Source organism: Artibeus jamaicensis, unplaced genomic scaffold (genome assembly GCF_021234435.1).
Source record: "Artibeus jamaicensis isolate MK-2021 breed Jamaican fruit bat unplaced genomic scaffold, CSHL_Jam_final contig_519, whole genome shotgun sequence".
Taxonomy (NCBI): domain Eukaryota; kingdom Metazoa; phylum Chordata; class Mammalia; order Chiroptera; family Phyllostomidae; genus Artibeus; species Artibeus jamaicensis.
The window spans coordinates 6,182,916-6,200,771 of NW_026521871.1; the positions used below are offsets into that span (position 1 = coordinate 6,182,916).

The 17,856-nt window shown below is 39.9% G+C and overlaps 1 protein-coding gene across 5 annotated transcripts in view; it reads left to right on the forward strand.

Annotated features, from left to right (window-relative positions):
• The window catches only part of FHIT (fragile histidine triad diadenosine triphosphatase), a 1,463,343-nt gene that overhangs the window by 1,178,275 nt on the left and 267,212 nt on the right, over positions 1-17,856 (forward strand). For all 5 annotated transcript variants that reach the window (XM_053668986.1, XM_037137395.2, XM_037137392.2 and 2 more), the window contains one exon: positions 6,437-6,466. In XM_053668986.1, coding sequence (XP_053524961.1) covers positions 6,437-6,466 — 30 coding nt within the window. The remainder of the gene's footprint in view (positions 1-6,436; positions 6,467-17,856) is intronic.

Consider the following 17,856-nt stretch of genomic DNA (forward strand, 5'->3'; position numbering starts at 1 on the left):
TAGTTGGATTGTTTGTCTTCCTGCTATCGAGTCCTATGAGTTCTCTATATATTTTGTCTGATGTATCATTGGCAAGTATCTTCTCCCATACAGTTGGTTCATATTTTATTCTGATGATGGTTTCTTTGGCCATGTAGAGGCTTTTTAATTTGATGTAGTCCTATTTGTTTATTTTTTCCTTTGTTTCTTTTGCCTTAGGAGATATGTCATTGAAAATATTGCTACACAGAATATTTGAAGTTTTATTTCCTATGCTTTCTGCCAAGACTTTTATGCTATTGCAACTTATATTTAAGTCTTTTGCTCATTTTGAGTTCATTCTGGTGTATGGTGTAAATTGGTGGTCTAGTTTCATATTTTGCACGTACCAATCTGGTTAAAGGAGTCAATTTTGTTTATCTTTTTAAAGAACCAGTTCCTGGATTAATTTATCCTTTGTATTTTTTTAGTCTCTATATCATTTAATTCTTCTCTGATCTTGATTATTTCCTTCCTTCTACTCACTCTGAGCTTTGTTTGTTGTAGTTCCTCTACTTCTTATAGATGTAAGTTTAGGTTGTTTATATGATATTTTCCTATCTTCTTTAGGTAGGCCTGTATTGCTATGAACTTTCTTCTCAGGACTGCCTTCTCTGTGTCCCATAGATTTTGGGTTGTTGTGTGTTTATTTTCATTTGTTTCCAGTTACTTTTTAATTTAATTTTTTCTTTGATCTCATTGTTAACTCATCCATTATTTAATAACATGAGATTCAGTCTCCATGTATTTGATTGTTTTTGAGATTTTCCCCTTGAAGTTGGTTTCTAGTTTCAAACCATTGTGATCTGAGAAGATGCTAGACATGATTTCAATTTTCTTGAATTTCTTGAGGTTGATTTTCTGTCCTACCATGTAGTCTGTCATTGAAAATGATCCATGTACAGTGGATTGAGTGCAGGCCTGTGAACCAGAGTATCGCGGTTCGATTCCCAGTCAGGGCACATGCCTGGGTTGCAGGCCAATTCCCAGCAGGGGACACATAAGAGGCAACCATACATTGATATTTCTCTTCTACTCTTTCTCCTTCCCTTCCCCTCTCTCAAAAAATAAATAAATAAAATATTTTTTTAAAAAAACTTTTAAAAAAAGAAAAGAAAATGATCCATGTGGATTTGAAAAGGGTCTGTAATTTGCTTCTTTTGGGTGAAATGCACCATAAAAATTAATTAAGTCCATTTAATCTAGAGGGCTGTTCAATGCCATAATATCCTTGTTGATTTTTGGTTTGGGCAATCTATCCATTGTTGACAGTGTGGTGTTAAAATTCCCTATTATGACTATATTGCTGTGGATCTCTTTCTTAAAGTCCTTCAAGTTTTTTCTTATATATTTAGGTGCTCATATGTTGGGTGCATATATGTTTACAGGGTTATTTCCTCTTTTTGGACTACTTAAGTATTACACGATGACCTTCTTTGTCTCTTGTTATGGCCTTTATGTGGAAGTCTATTTTGTCTAAATATTGCTACCCCAACTTTTTTTTCATGTCCATTTGGAATCCCCCCCCCCCGCATTTTTTCACCTACTGCCTATGTAGACCTTTTGTTTTAAGGTGGGTCTCTTGTAGACAGCATATATATGAGTCATGTTTTCTTATCCATTCAATTACCCTATGCATTTTGATTGGAGCATTTAATCCCTTTACATTTAGGTTATTATTAATAAGTATTTATTCATTGCAATTTTTTTCTTTTGTACATGTTTTCCTCTCTTTCTCTCTATTTCTTTATCTTTCTAAAGCAGTCCGTTTAGCATTTGTTGCAATGCTGGTTTAGTGAGATGTACTTTTTTTTTTTTGGTCTGGGAAACTCTTTATTTTCCCTTCCAGTTTAAATGAAGGCCTTGCTGGATAGAGTAGTCTTGGTTGCAGGCCTTTGCTTTTCATTACTTGGAATATTTCATGCTATCCCCTCTTGTCAGGTAGTATTTCTGTTGAGAAATCAGCTGATAGCCTAATCGGAGATCCCTTGTACATTTCTCCCTTGCTGCTTTTAAGATCCTCTTTTTGTCTTTGAATTTTGGCATTTTAATTATGCTGTGTTTTGGAGTGGGCCCCTTTGGTTTCATATTGATTGGGACCCTTGGTGCTTCCTTAACTTGCATGACTTTTCCCCTCGCCAATTTAGGGAAGTTTTTCTGCCATTATTTTTTTCAAATAGGTTTCCTATCCCTTGCTCCTTTTCTTCTCCTTCTGGATACTTCTATGATGCAAACATTGTTATGTTTCATGTTGTCTTGCAGCTTCCTTAAACTATCTTCACCCTTTTTGAGTCTTTTTTTAATTTTGTTGCTCTGACTGGGTGTTTGTTTTTTTAACCTTGTCATCCAACTCACTGATTCAATCCTCTGCTTCATCTAGCTTGCTTTTAATTCCCCCTAGTGTATTCTTTATTTCAGATACTGTGTTCTTCATTTCCTCCTGCTTCTTATTCATGGTTTCTATGTCCTTTTTCATGATGATGTAGTTCTCACTAAGTTCCCTATAGATACTATATAGTTTCTTGTTGTTCTCACTGAATACCTTGAGTATCCTTATAACCATTACTTTGGACTCTATGCCTGACAAACTGCTTGCCTCAATTTTATTTAGCACTTTTTCTAGGGATTCTTCCTTTCATTTCAATTGGTAGTTGTTTCTTTGTCTCCCCTTTTAAGTGACTCCTTTCATTTGTCTATGCATATTAGATTGATCTGCTTTGATTCCCTGTCTGTGGGGTGGGCTTCTGTGGTAGGAGACCAGCTGGGACCCAGTGGTGCAGTCTCCTCAGTAGTCACTCAGTGGTGATTTCCTGAGCTGGATGCTCTAGGGATGCCCTTTATGCAGGTTATGTGGGCTCTCTTGTTGCAATTAGGTTTTGGTTGTTATTGGCTTGTTTGTTGGTGAGTTTTCCCCTATGGCTTGTTAACTGAGAGTTACAATACCCACCACATCTTGTATGGTCTTATACAGGCGCTGCCAGAACAAAAGAAAGCAACCTAGCAAAAAAGCCCACACCAAGACAAATATCCCTTCAGCTACAACCACGATCACAATATCAACAACAAATGAGCAAATGTTAATAAAAGTGGAAATAGAATAATAATTTTATAAGAAAGAAAAAAGAATATGAGATGACTAACAAAAAAGTGTTTTGGAGAGTGTAGAGAAAGGGGAAATAATAAGAATAGGGAATAGAAATAAGGCAAAGAAAAGGGAGAAAATAAAATTTAAAATATAAATTAAAAAGAGAGGTAATAAGGCAAAATGGAATAAGAAAGAACAATATAATGTGAAGTTTGAGATAAAAAATAGTGAAAAATTGGGGAAAATGACCACCACTGCAACATCCACAACAACTGAGCAAAGAAATAAAAATGAGAAGAAAATAAGGATATCATAGGAGAGAGAAAAAGAATGTGAGATGACTAGTGGAAAGAAAAATGGTTTTGAGTGGATGGAGGGAGGAGAAATTATAAGAGTGAGGAACAAAAACAAGGCATAGAAAAAGAAAAAAATACAATTTTAAATAAAAATAAGAAAGGGAAAGAAGAAGGCAAAATGGAATAAGAAAAGGAAATAATAAAATATGAGATTTGAAATTCAACTAAAATAAAAAGTAGTGAAATAATAGGACCAAAATTGAAGAAAAAGAATGTTAAAAATCTATGCATAGATATTATAATCTATACTATATATTTTGCATTATTTAAAAATAAGTCAAATAATAACAAAGAATGAGGTGGAATTTGTCTCCACAGAGTTTACTTTTGTCTCCTGTCTTCTCCTTGTGGATCCATCTTTGCTAATGTTAGCTGATATTCCTGTCTAGCCTTTGGCAGCCTGTTTGAAGCTACAAGCAATCCACAATCTGTGGCTGTCTCCTTCAGACTCTGCTGGTCCTTGTTTTTCTGCCCTGATGGCTTTTTATCAGCATAAGGGCCAGGGATGGTTCATCTAATGTTCAACGGCACCACATGTATGACTTCCACCTGCCTTTTGAGGGGACTTCTGGTGTGATAGGGAAGGTAGATCCCTGGTTCTCCCCTGGGAGTCAGTGTTCAGTCTTCAGGGAAGATGGTGGGTGTATTCCACTGCCCCTGTGCCACATGTCTTGGTCTGTCCCAGATTATGTACAGTAATGTATAGTTTCTGATGAATTAGCTATTTAAACACCAATCTGTGTAAAAGGGTAAGTTCTTTTCTGCTTGGTGCTGATAATAACTCTGCATAAGAGCTGAGGCTGTGCGGGGCCCTCAGTACCCCTTGCTGTGCCAATTTCTAATATCTCTGCTCTGCTGGTTTTAATGAGGAACCAACATAGCTTGTTGCATCTGATAAAAATTTAAGGGGTTCTATTGGAGAGTCTCTTTTTCCCCCTGCAGATATACACCTGCCAGGGGGTTCTTGAGCTTAGTCTTACTGTTCTGCAGAGTTTGCAATCCTGCAGGTGAGGGTTGGACACACTTTATTCTTCCCAGAGGTTTGTGTTCTATGGTGTGAGGGGTCCTACCTGGCTGCAAAGAATCTGAGGCAGTCAGCTCTTGCCCATCTCTTCCAGCCCACTGCTCTTGCAGGAGATTCAGACCCTAACTTTCCATTTTATGTGTATCCCCCTTCTCACCAGCTGCACTTGGTGGGGCTCTGAAGTCCTTTTGCTGTGCAGCTTTCTGATTACCCTGCCCAGCTGCATTCAGTGGAAACAAACTGCACTTCCAATCTGATTTCTTTGCTGGTCAGGCAGTTGCACATGCATGCAGGGACCCTACCCAGCCATGCTTAAACTTCCCTTTTAAAGACTCTCTGTGTGGCATCCACACCAAAACAAACACCAAGTTCCTGAACAGTTCTCCATGCACACCACTCCCCCAAACAACTAAAATTCTCTCTTGGTCAGGGCTGACTGTGTCCTGCCAGGGCCTCTGATAGTTTTAGGAGATAGAATTTCTCTCTGGAACTCTCTTGGTTTGCTCTGTAGCTATGAACATGCTGTTCACTGTGTGTGTGCAGCCTGAGTCTCCCCAACTCCTTCTATCCTCCCCAGTCTCTCTTGATTAGGGTTGAAGATTCTCTGTGCAGGACTGAAACTGCCTGCTGTGGAAGGGGAAGGAGCTACTAAGCTGCATTTTCTGTCTGGTCTCTCCTCTCTCTGCTGCAGGTGCCTTGCATAAGGTATTTCCCCTTCACCTTATAAAATCTCTTACAAAACAGTGCAAAGCATATTCTGAACTCCTTGGCTTCAAAAATTCCTATCAGCTGAGATTTCATCGATTGTTCAGATCACTTGTAAGAAGATCAGCTGAAAATCTGTGCTGGGGCACAAGCAAGTGGGTTCAGCTTCCATTTATTCAGCTGTTATCTTTGCAAGCTCAAACTTCTTTTAACTTTAACCCACAGTAAGGTATATATTTATTTCACAAACATGTATACCCCCACATACACATATGTAGATATAGGAAACCAGGATTTCACAAGACAATGTTTACCCATTCTATACACTCTAATAATTTTGTTCAGTTATTTTATTTGTTTTGTTTTATAATTTATCATGAACCATTAAGCTGACTTCCTTACTTACTAATGGGTTGTGCATCCAAGTTTGAAAACCACTGGTTATAGACTTCTTCTTATTCCTGCCCTGCCCACTGACCCCTGCCCCCTCTCCTCCTTGCTCCAGGTCAAGATTTCTCATCCCCTTAGTATGAGTCAGAGAGGTAGAAAGACTTGCCTGAATTTATAATGTCCTAATTGTGGGATTTTTTATTGTATAGACATTTCTTGTTCTGCTATCTCAAACCTGCTAAGCCCCTTTGACTTAGCATTGTGTTTGGTGACTGCAATGAGGTTGCTCATCTTTAACCAAAAAGATGATTTTGTTGGGCCCCAGAAAGCTGAGAGGAAGAACTAGAATGGGGCAAGAGCCCAGCTACAATGAACACTCCGTCTTTCTCCTCCAGGGTCAAACAGCCAGGAAAGGCTGTTTATTCCATAAGAAACAGCCCATCTTGATTAATGAATTATATGTATAGCTGATTTCCTGACTAGAGATTTAAAGTAGTCAGATGTTAATTAAACTACATCTGATTTAAAGGTAATCAAGAGATGTGATACTTTACCTCCCTGAACATTTTCAGATTTCCTTTAATGCAGTTGAAACCATAGCTGGGAGCAAAGAGCGTGTAAAGTTGCAAGGGGTTGGCTCCCTGGATAATTTATATCGTTTTTATACACAACTTCTCATTCTCTGGAAGAAATGGAGAACTGTCTGGTCTGACATAGTTGAAGCAAATGGTTCCCAGAGAATACTATAAATTAACACAAAATGAAATCAGATCTAAATTATTAACAGGCAATATTTCTGAATAAGCAGGAGATACCAGTTCTCTGTTCTCACCCCTGTATTTTTCTTCCTCCTTATAGGATGGTCCTGAAGCTGGACAGACTGTGAAGGTGAGTGCTTATTATGTGCATACAAGTTAATAAAGGGCAATTATGAGCACTAATAAAAACTCACACTGGGTCATTTGCAGCACATTGCTGTTTCATTACATAATCTTCGAGGTCAGAGAGACCCTCAGTGTTAGAGACATAAATCCTGACATTATAACCTATAACAAGCAATATGTTTTCCAATAGTTTACAAGACCTTTACCTTTTGTAATACAATTATTATTGTGCAAATGCTAAAACAGAATCTAAATCAAGGAGTCCTAAAACAATAACTAAAGTCAAGAGACTTCATGCAAGGCAATGTCTAGGAAAGAGCACACATGCTGGGCATGGATTTTTGGGTCCTATTCCAGCCTGGACATCTTTGACAAGGCTCTGGGTTCTTGGCACGGTGTTTTGCCTCTTCATTCTGGAGTGAAGGGCTCACAGATGTGGGCGTCCCAAATTGCCCCTTTACCCCTCAGCCTTGCTTTTCTCTCTGTCCTCTCCACCCACAGACCTACTTTTCCTCCCTTTTTACTTAGTACTAAATTCTAACCTAATGGAGTCAGTGGAGCTCAAAGATGGGTTTTAAGTGTCCTAGAAAAGGAAAGGAGATTTATTAGGATAGTCCCTGCTTCCCCAGTAAAGTAAAAGACAAAAATCCTGTCTGATTCTGAAAGCTGGGTTTCAGCCCCCTGAATTCTTATGCAGTTAGATCACATGCCTAAATCATAGAAAAGTCTCCTCCTCCCCCCACCCCCATGCTAGAATTCAGAAGGAAGTCAGGAGAATTCAGAAGGTGCTAATGTTATACTTTAAAGTAAATTTTTATGGCTCTGACCCTGGTTGTAAGTGTAGAAGATAATGTGGTAATGCTTGGTATCAAACAGTGTTAACATAGTTCTCTTTTGATCTTAGTTTACATATGGCTTTAAAGTTTAGCTTAGCTGCAGTGGAAGTTATAAAATAGAATACCTAGGAAGTACTTCTGAGCAGGGAATGTCTTATAGAAACTGTCGACAAATTTCAAGTAATAAAAAGATTGTTACAGACCCATGATGTGATAGGGCAGAGGGGACACATGGCTTTACCCCACTCCACTGTCCACCCCTACACCAGGCTTCTAAATATGCAAATACTAAAAGTATAATGGAAGTAGCTCCTTTTTGAAACTGCTTCTTAAAATGAAAAACATGAATGTTTAAACCTGGTTACTAGTTTTTTTTAAAACTCAATATTCAAATGTAAATTCTGTAATACTAGATTAGTTAGATGCATCATGGAACATCCATCTGATCAAATTTCTTCAGCCCTTGACAATAACACCATACAGGCATGGCTGCTAACACGGGGGTATCACAGACCAAAGCAAGTGGAAGGCACAGATTGGTAATATGTATGTGCCACACATAGCTAATATTTATATGAATATATAGTTTATAGGATCTTGACATTTCATTTCAGAATTCTGAAGGGGACATGAAAATCATTTCTATACAAGCAGGCTTTGCATATAGACAGAACACAGTTGAGTGGTTAGTGGGGGCCGGAGACTGAGGGGTCTGGGGAGTAACTACTGTTGGGTCAGGGTTTCTTTGTGGAGTGATAAAGACGCTGTGGAATTAAACATTGGTGATGATTGTGCAATTTTGTGAATAGTATAAAAAGTAATGAATTGCACATTGCAATATGGTAAAGGTTATGGTATTTGGATTACATTTCTATTAAGAATAATAAAATGAGACACATATTAAAAAACCAGCAAGAGCTAAGCCTAGCAGGGCTGAGCACCCTGGCTGTAGACCCTCTAACTACCATAGTGACCACTCTTTGATGTCTCAAATATCTGGCCAGTTTTTTTTAAGGTTTTGTCATCTTTAACAGTGAGGGTAGAGTAATTCTTTCATATGAGGGTCTCATATGAAATGAGGAATAGTTATTATTATATTGTCATGATTATTTAGCTTAATTTTTTTATGGTTCTACTTTAAAAAAATATTATATTCTCTTTGAGATATTTCAATTGTTTCCAAATTAATCACAGAATTTCTCCTATATGAATTAGTGGGACCATCTCTAATTTTCTGTGGGACATAAAATCATTAAAAATAATCGTAATATAAAAACATTAGTGGGTGACAAAGTTTTGAAAACTGTCCTTTTAGACCAAGTCTACATATCTAAAGTTGTCTAATTTATGTCTTTCCAAATGTAATTCTTATACTACCTATACGAAAATTGATTTTGGTGTTAGTTTTTTTTTTTAAGTTGATTCTCAGGCCTTGTTCTAAATCAGGGGTGTCAAATTCATTTTCACCAGGGGCCACATCAGCCTTGCGGTTGCCTTCAAAGAGCCAAAATAATTTTAGGACTGCATAAATGTAACTACTGCTTAACTATTAAGGAATTGAAATTACATTCGGCCCTTTGAAGGCAACTGCAAGGCTGATGTGGCCCCTGGTGAAAATGAGTTTGACACCCTTGGTCTAAATCTACTGATTTAGAACCTTTGTAGGTGGGCTTAGGTATCTTCATTGTTAACAAGCACACCCCATAATTCTTTTCAGATTGTAGGTATTTGCTGGCCTTACTATTTTATGGTAATAACATACAGGTGGTAATAGCCACATAAACTTGACCCATGAAGTCAGTCTTGTAGTAGGCAGCCCCTCTAGGAAGCAAAGCAGTATCTTCAATTGTCAGCTGTCCAGTTCAGAAACTACACTTCAAGACTGAGCACTTTCTATTTTGAAATTCACACAGTTGCACACCTCAAGGCAGCACCTGCTAACCCACCATGGAGAACACGGTGACTGTTCTCTTCATCTTTGCCTCTATGTCTGAGTCTTAGTGTTCTGCATGATGCCTGGGTTTCTAAACATTGTTGTCTCATCTAGGGTGGTAAGAGCAATAAGCCTAGTAATGCTCTCTTCCCCAAAGCAACTGCTGTTATTGTCAGTGACTGCATACCCCTGAGTTTGACTCCTGAACATAGTGCCACTTCAGGGTTTTTAATTTCAAGGGCTTTATATTTTGCTTTGTGAAGAAACAAGGCTGTAGCCTGAAAGGGAAATATCAAAGTGAAAAAAATGACTTCTTATTTCTTGATTGATTATGAATTTTCCTTTTGAGTTTAAAAATAGTAGAGCACTGCTCTCTACTAGGTAATCATTGCAATGATTTGGAAGCCCTGCAGTGTTGAGAAACAATCTCTTTCTGCTGGTCTCAGCCACATATCACCATGTGTGCGAACATATCACTTCAGACATGTATAGCTGTAGATCGCTGTGTATCAGCCTTCCCCGACACCCCACCCCACCTGAAGTAGCCCTCCTAAGCTCTTTACTCTCTGCTCTGTTGCCTTATTTGATTCCCTTTAAGGAATTCTTCACTGGCTTTTATTTCTGTTTGGTTTTCTTCCTGTACCTGTGTTGTCTCTGTAATGTGAGCTTCATGAGGACTTGCATTTTGTCACTGTTTGCTTCAGATCTTCTGGGTGGAGTGGGAAGGAGAATGGGGATGACAATGGGACTTCACTTGATAGAACACATCTCTGCTCCTGAATTTCTAAGTTGAGCTGACGTGAAGTAGCAGATGATACATACTTACATTCCATTTTACCCTCAGGGGTCTGGATTTCCTGGAATTTCCATTAAGAATATCTCGTATTTCAGCTGTTGCTGACAAAGAACAAAATTTCTACTATTCAAGCACCAAAGTTATGCTCCAAAGTGTGGTTTTGTAACAGGGTGCAGCCAAGAGTGGGGCCCCAGAAAAGGATTTAGAATGAGGATCTAGAGCTCAGGGTGTCCAGGAAATATTAAGATGTCCTCACTACCCACCCCCCAGGTGTCAGTTGGGGGAAGGGACAAATGGAGCAGGGCCATTGAGAGCTGTTTTGCATAGCAACAGTTTTGCAACCAACCTCTGGAATGGTCATTTAACATATCTATAACATAGCCAGGGAGAAGGGAGTGGCTTCTACCCAGGATGTAACTGGGGGCTGGTCCACTGAGTTACAGGGGCTGCATGAGAGCTTGGAGTTGATTGGCTCCACGCCATGGGGCCACATTTGCCCAGACTCACTATGGCAGCCCAGTAGAGCTGGGAAGATATGGGAGTCCTGGCAGGTGTAACCGGTTGTAGGAGGAATCAGAAATGGGGCTACAAAGGAGGACTGGTATGGGGATTTAAAGGTAGACATGGCAACCATTGAGGAGGGAGCCATGCGTTTTGGGGGAGAGTTAGGACCCACTCTTGGCGAGGTGGGAGGGCCACATGGTTTTGCCAGAGTGGGAACCTCTGTAGCCAGGTGAAGAAGAAAGCCACACGCTTTTGGCAGAGTGTGGACCCCTGCAGCTTTGGTAGAAGAGGCCCACGTGGCTTTGAAATGTTCCCTTTGGCTGTGTGGCCTGGGAAGCAGGAGAGACTTTCCGTGGAAGAAGAGTGAAAGAACTCTTTGCCAGTAAGTCATGAGAAGGTGCCACACAACTTTGGACTAATTGGAGATCCTGCCTGGACAGTGACACAGCTGACAGTACCAGTGTCCTGGAAACATGAACATGTGCTTCTTTTCCTGAGATACAGTACCCTGAATTAGGGCAGGGGGAAAAGGAAGCGCTGTGGGCGTCTGTGGTTATCCTAAAAAAACTTTGATATTTTAATGGGGACATTGGGTCACTGCTTTAAGTCTGTATAGCTTTGAATAAACCTTTCCTTTCCTTTTCACAAATCTCTGGCATTGAGAGATGTCTTTCCTCTGGCCGCGGGCAGACAAGCCCAGTAGATATTAGTATACTGTCCTTGGGAGGGGCCCCTGTTGTTCTGTAGCAGTATTTGGCATCCCTCAGTGGGCCAAATATTGCCACCCCTCCTTCGACCTGTTGTTCAGTAACAGTTTCAGGTAGCGAAATCATTAAGGCAGTGTTTAGCATTTTAAAAGGGATGCCTCACCCTGGTTGGTGGCTTAGTTTGTTGTTGCATCAACCTGTAATCAAAAGGTTGTGGGTTCGATTCCCAGTCCAGGCATGTGCGGGAGTGCCTGGCCTGGGAACTCCTCTCTCACATCAATGTTTTTCTTTCTCTCCCTTCTTCTCTCTCTAACAGCAATGGAAAAAAAATGTCCTTGGGTGAGAATAAATAGAGAATAGTAACAATAAAGTAAAAATTAAAAAAATAAAAGGGGTGCTCCTTAATTAGTTGAACGTGAGCTCTCTTTTAGATCAATTACTGTGTTTGTATCTTTGAGTGGTAGGGTGTTTGAGGCACATTAAAGAGAGAAATTTGTGGCAGGAAAATAATCTAGAAGCTCAAAAGAGCTATTTATAGAATATGCTAGCTTACACTCTTCTGTGTTTACAGTGCTTCAATCCTCTACTTAGATATTTAATTTTATAGTATTAGTGCAGTGGTAAGTGTTTTTTAATAAGTGTTGAGATATTAGCAATTACTTTTCAGATTGCTTAGGGAAGAACAAGGATTCTTTTAAAGATGTGTGATTAAAGACAATAATAACAACAATCTAAACTTTTTCATTTACCGAGGAGTTTCTGTGGTCCTAGAATAGATTTTCTACAAGGAGATTTGGGAATCACTTTAGTTCCTGAAAAAAGAAGGCATTTTTAGTTCTTCAAAAAGTCCAGGAGTTACTATAGTTTGGCATCAATCAGAGGTCCCATAGCAAAATTAGCTCTAATAAATTACTAGCTGTGAACCTTTGGGCCAGCCTCTTAACCTCTTGGAACATCCACTTCCACATTTCTTAAGCAGGGGAAACCCTATTTATTGTATTGAGTGATGGGGAGGAGAAACCAATGTGAATAGATAGTCCAGCCTATCACATGTTGTCCCTAGGACTTTATGCATGTTTCTTAATCTTAATATTAGACTCATTTTCTTATCTGTAGAATAGGCTTTAGGGAATTTTGGCATTGAGATTGTCTGTGGCCCTGAAGAGTTCATTTAATTATTATACATTGAATTCTCTCACTATTTGATGCACACACCAGCCCTCAGTGTCCACGTCATTTTGGATGAAATGAGATGTTCACACAGACTACCGAGGCTGGCAGAGGAAAAGGGACAGCACAGCTTTTCTCTCAAGGGGAGCAAAAGCCTAGGCCCCTGCCTTACTGGCCTTTATCGAGTTTCTCTGCATATTACATGATGGTCCTCATTTCCTGTGCCCAGGTTGCTTTGGGTGGTTACCTTTTACAGAAAACAAAGGAGCCAATGCTGATAATCACATCACAGAAAAGGGATATTTGCAAATGAAAAGGGCAAAAGTGGTTGGACCAGTTACATTGGTCCTAGGAAGGTTTAGCATGGATTTTAGGAATTTAACTTTGTGTTAAACATTTGCCACAAATCCAGGTAAGGGAGTTTTAGCAAAAAGCAAGACTCAAAGCGGCCTAGGTACATAAGAGGCATGATCCCCCACGGGAGAACCTATCCATGCGTGGGCGTGGGTCCTATGCATCTCCCAGTGGGAGCTGGGCCCATGCCACGCAGAACGGTCTCCTACACTATTAATTATTACCTTCTAGCTTCAGTTCTCAAGAAATCTTTCTCCTGATCACATGAATTGTACTATTTGAATATCTAGTTTGAACTTGTTATAAAAAAGACCACTTGAACATTTAGAAATCTGTCTTATTAATTGGCTGGGGGGAGTCTCTATCCTGATATTTTTAGTTGCTGGTAATGAGTAAGACATGGTTTGGAGCCAACAGTGTACTTCACAATTATCTGAAGTCTCTTTTCACAGAACAGGAACCTGCCTGCTTCCTATACTCATTCAGTAGGTCTGTTGTGGGAGCCAAGACTCTGAATTTTAAGAGACACTGTAAGTGGTTTTCACACACACTTCTCTCCATTGCAAAGCCACTTACCAAAGAAGTGACAGGATGTGGGGGAATTTCCACATAGCTGCTTGCTTTCAACCTAAATAAATTTGTTAAATTTGGTGTGCACACAAAGAAGAAATTGACCGTTTTAAGAATGAAAGTGATTCTTCTTGACTGTTATTTACTAATTCCATCTAGAAAAATTTTAAGAGAGCAGTAATTTGCCAGGAAACTTTATCCTTTATTAAGGCAGCGATAAAGAGTGCCTTGCCTATGTTTATACCTAACACATGTATTTACTGCTGGGAGAATCAGTATCTTCAGTATGGAGTAGCTTTTATCTTGTGGAATTGTGTTACAATTTATACCTCTGCTGTCAAATGAATCCAGTTTGCCCGAGTTCAGTAAATCAAAAACAATTTCAGTTCGTGAGGGTCTGAGGGTACGTGTGAGAGTTGGTGCCTCCAAGCCCCCTTCCCCTCCGACACGCGTGTGTCTGACTCTCCCTCTGGTGATGTGGGGGTCAGAACCCTGGTCCTTCACCCTCTAGGTGGTAGAAGGGATCATGAGCCTTCCTGTCTCCTGTGCAAAACTTTCTCTCCCCTTCCCAAACCCTCAAGTCCTCTTCTAAGTAGGTATGAAATCATTGCATTTTTCCATTTCTAATTGGTTGATCTTGATTTGCATGTTGCTATCTGGGTCAAAGTCCTGAAAGACAAATTAACGAAGCCCCTTGGTATTCTCCTGTTTCAAACTCACAGGCATCTTAGGTGGGTGACATGGGGGATGTTGAAGATGGAATGAGGGTGGAGGAGAAATATCATCAGGATTAAAACATACTCATGAAGAGGGAGGGCCCTGGTGGCAGAGGGCCTGGTTTCCGTTGCGACCCTGATCCCAGAGACATGGTCTACATCTGACGCAGCAAGAATCAACCTTTCCTAGTTCCAGCACCCATTTATAGATTTATAAATCCAGGGGTCTTGATGGCCCCCAACCTCCTAGGGGTGTTGTGAAGACCAAATGAATTGGTGAGTGCAAATAAGTGCCTTTAAAATATTCCTTGGCATGTAGGGACATCTCAAAAATGCTTGCTATTACTTTTAGAACTCTCACTTAATCCTCACCGCCCTCAAGAGTGGGCGTTAACAGTTTACACCAGGGGAAGCTAATCTTTATAGAAGTAAAATGACTCAGGAAAACACGCACACAGTTGACCGGAGGGATGGGATTCAAACCCAGGCCTGTCCAAAAGCCCAGCTATTTGGGATATCTCATAGCCAGTAGCTGCTACAAACACCTTGCACCCAGAAAGCACAGTCAAATATCCGTGGGAGAGGTTTTGTAAATATGTTGTCACTCTGAACACTAATTCATCTGCACTACTTGGTTCTGCTTGGAATAATAAAAAATACCCAGAGGACTGTCCTTGTTTAATTTATTATTCAGGTGAAGATTAACTAACCTAAATGTTGCTTTATTGCTGTATGTCAATTTATAACAGAATTATGTTTTGGATGTTTAGGGGTTTTTTTTACTACTGCTACCAAACAAATTCCTTTAGTAATTAAAGACTCTGATGTAGCAAAGTGGATATTTGCCTGTTAACTTAATTCTGAGCTGTGTAACACAAAAATGTGGCCAACACTGCAGATGCATTGCTGATGACAGTGCTTCACAGCTCTTGGCAGACGGCCTTTTACATGTGCTACTCAGGGCTCAGGGGTTCTATTTAAGAGCTATCAAATCAAATATCCCGTGAAAGGCAAAGTGTTTTAGAGGCCCTAGAAAGCTGCATAAATGTAAGGTGTTACTGTTCAGAATCACCTTCTTAATTGTATTGATGCCGTATGAGCAGTTATTCACTGGTGTCATTTCGCTACAGGACACTAGGTACTCAGTAAACAAAAAACACTGATTTTGCTCTGTATGTTTTGGCTTGGGAAGTAATTAGTAAAATTCTCTAAGTCCATAGATCTAGCTCGTTGTAGGTTCAGAGCTTTAAATCTGTGACATCTAAATAATTGGCTTCTCTAAAATGTCAGTTTTGTAAAAGAAAAACAAAGGAAAGAATAGGTAAAATTAACTCAGACCAATTAATCATGGGACAAAGATTCTATACTTTTGATTAAATATAAAAGCTCGATTTGGGCTCCATAGATGAGCCATCTGTTCTAAACCACACCACACACCTTAAATACAGAATAGGGGTTTAACTGCTGTAAAATAATGTGTGCTTTGGTGGAAGTCGGACATTTCAGCTAAAACAAATCCAGATGATGATATTACAAATGTTGCTTGGGGAGTTAATAGCAGAAAAAATACAATATAAAATGTGGTTACTTAGAGGCTATATATATAAAATTTTAAAAAGCAAATCTATATATCACTTACAGATATGGACACAAGTAGAACCAGGGTACTCCAAGGAAGGTGGTAAGAAGGAACACACCATTGGATGTAATGGTACCCAGGGGCCCTCAACACCATAATGTTTTATTTTTAGAATTAATGGGTATCATTATCTTATTTATATATTTACTATCTTGATATTATAAATGTATTTTAAAATGTGTATGTAGCTATCTCTTTCCTGGCCAAGATGGAGGCATAGGTAGAAACCCTTTGCTTCTTCACACAACCAAAAGCAGGATAACAACCAATGTAAAATCAATAAACAACCAAAATCACCATAAAATTAAACTGCACAGAACTCTGACAACCAAGCAATTAAAGAAGAAACAACCAGAACAACCAAACTGGTAGGATGGAATGCACAGGCCGACTCAGAAAAACTGAGGCACGGTGGCTGTGGGGCAGGGCTGACTGACAAGCTGGGCAGAGCTGCATGGGAGGGACTGACTAAAGGGGAAACTGAGACTCAGAGCTGACTGTGGGCTAAGGCTGGGGTTGCCTTGGTGAGAGATACTTCCAGTCTGAGAGACACTAGAGTCTGTTGGCAAGTGTGCTAGAAACAAGCAGGCAAGATGCATTGTTCCCTCTCTGGCCCCTCCCCACAGGCAGTGCAGCAAAGAGGGTTGCCTTACCTGGGTGAATACCTAAGGCCCTGCCCCCTTACAACCTATCAGCTGTGCCAAGACGAAGAAGTATGGTCCAAATGAAAGACCACAGCAAAGCCTCAGAAAGAGAACTAAGTGATGAAAAGACTGCCAACCTATCTGATGGAGAATTTAAAGCCCTGGTAATCAAAATGCTCACAGAACTGATTAAGCTTGGTCACAAAATGAAAGAACAAATGAAAGATACCCAAAATGAAATAAAGTAAAATATTCAGGGAACCAAAAGTGAGGAGGAGGAAACCAGGATTGAAAGCAATGGTTTGAAACAAAAGGAAGAAATAAACATCTAACTGGGTCAGAACAAAGAAACAACAATCCAAAAAAAATGAGGAGAGGCTGAGGATTCTCTGGGACAACCTGAAACATTCCAAATATCCGAATTATAGGGGTGCCATAAGGAGAAGAACAACAGCAAGAAATTGAAAACTTATTTGAACAAATAATGAAGGAAAACTTCCCCAGTCTGACAAAGGAAATAGACTTCCAGGTAGTCCAGGAAGCCCAGAGAGTCCCAAAGAAGTTGGACCCAAAGAACACACTGAGGCACAGTGTTGGGAACCTTGCCCCAGGCCTTGTAATGAGCACCTGGCCTTTAGCTAAAACCATTGCGGTTGGCCTCAAGGCACAGTCTGTTGATTACCGGAACCTGAGATCAACAAGGACTTTCCAAATAACCTCCGGCTAGCGCCCGTGTGCATGCGCTCCACAAGCCAATCAGCTACAGGCACATGAGGTGTCCACAAGTACAAGTTACACCCAAGTGACCAATAAGCGGACCCTCCTTTGTCTTAAGCTAGCCAATAGCAAACAACCTAATCTCCTTCCTCTCTCTCCTTCCCTATATATATACACCCAGTTCGGAAAAATAAAGTTTGCAGCTTGATCAGAATCTATTGTCTTGCTGCCATTCTTCGCACCTCTTGTCCCCCCAACCCATTTGTTCCAGGAAGGTGGTCGAGCTCCAGTTGACTGCTCTGCAGGCCAGAGCAGCACAGTATCATTAAGTTACCTAAGATTAAAGACAAAGAGAGAAAATCCTACAAGCAGCAAGAGTTAAGGAAACAGTTACCTACAAAGAAGTTTCCATAAGGCTGTAAGCTGATTTATTAAGAGAAACTTGAAAGGCAAGAAAGGGCTGGAAGGAAGTATTTGAAGTCATGAAAGGCAAGGAATAGTATCCAAGATTGCTCTATCCAGCAAAGCTTTCATTTAGAATGGGAGGGCAGATAAAGTGCTTCCCAAATAAGGTCAAGTTAAAGGAGTTCCTCATCACCAAGCCCTTATATAAAACATTAAAAGGACTTATCTGAGAAAAAGAAGATCAAAAATATAAACAATAAAATGATAACAAACTCACAACTACCAACAAATGAACCTAAAAGAAAAGAAAAATAATGAAAACAAAAACTAAGCAAACAACCAAAACAGGAACAAAATCAGAGAAATGGACATCACACAGAGGAAGTTCAGTGGGGAGTGGGAA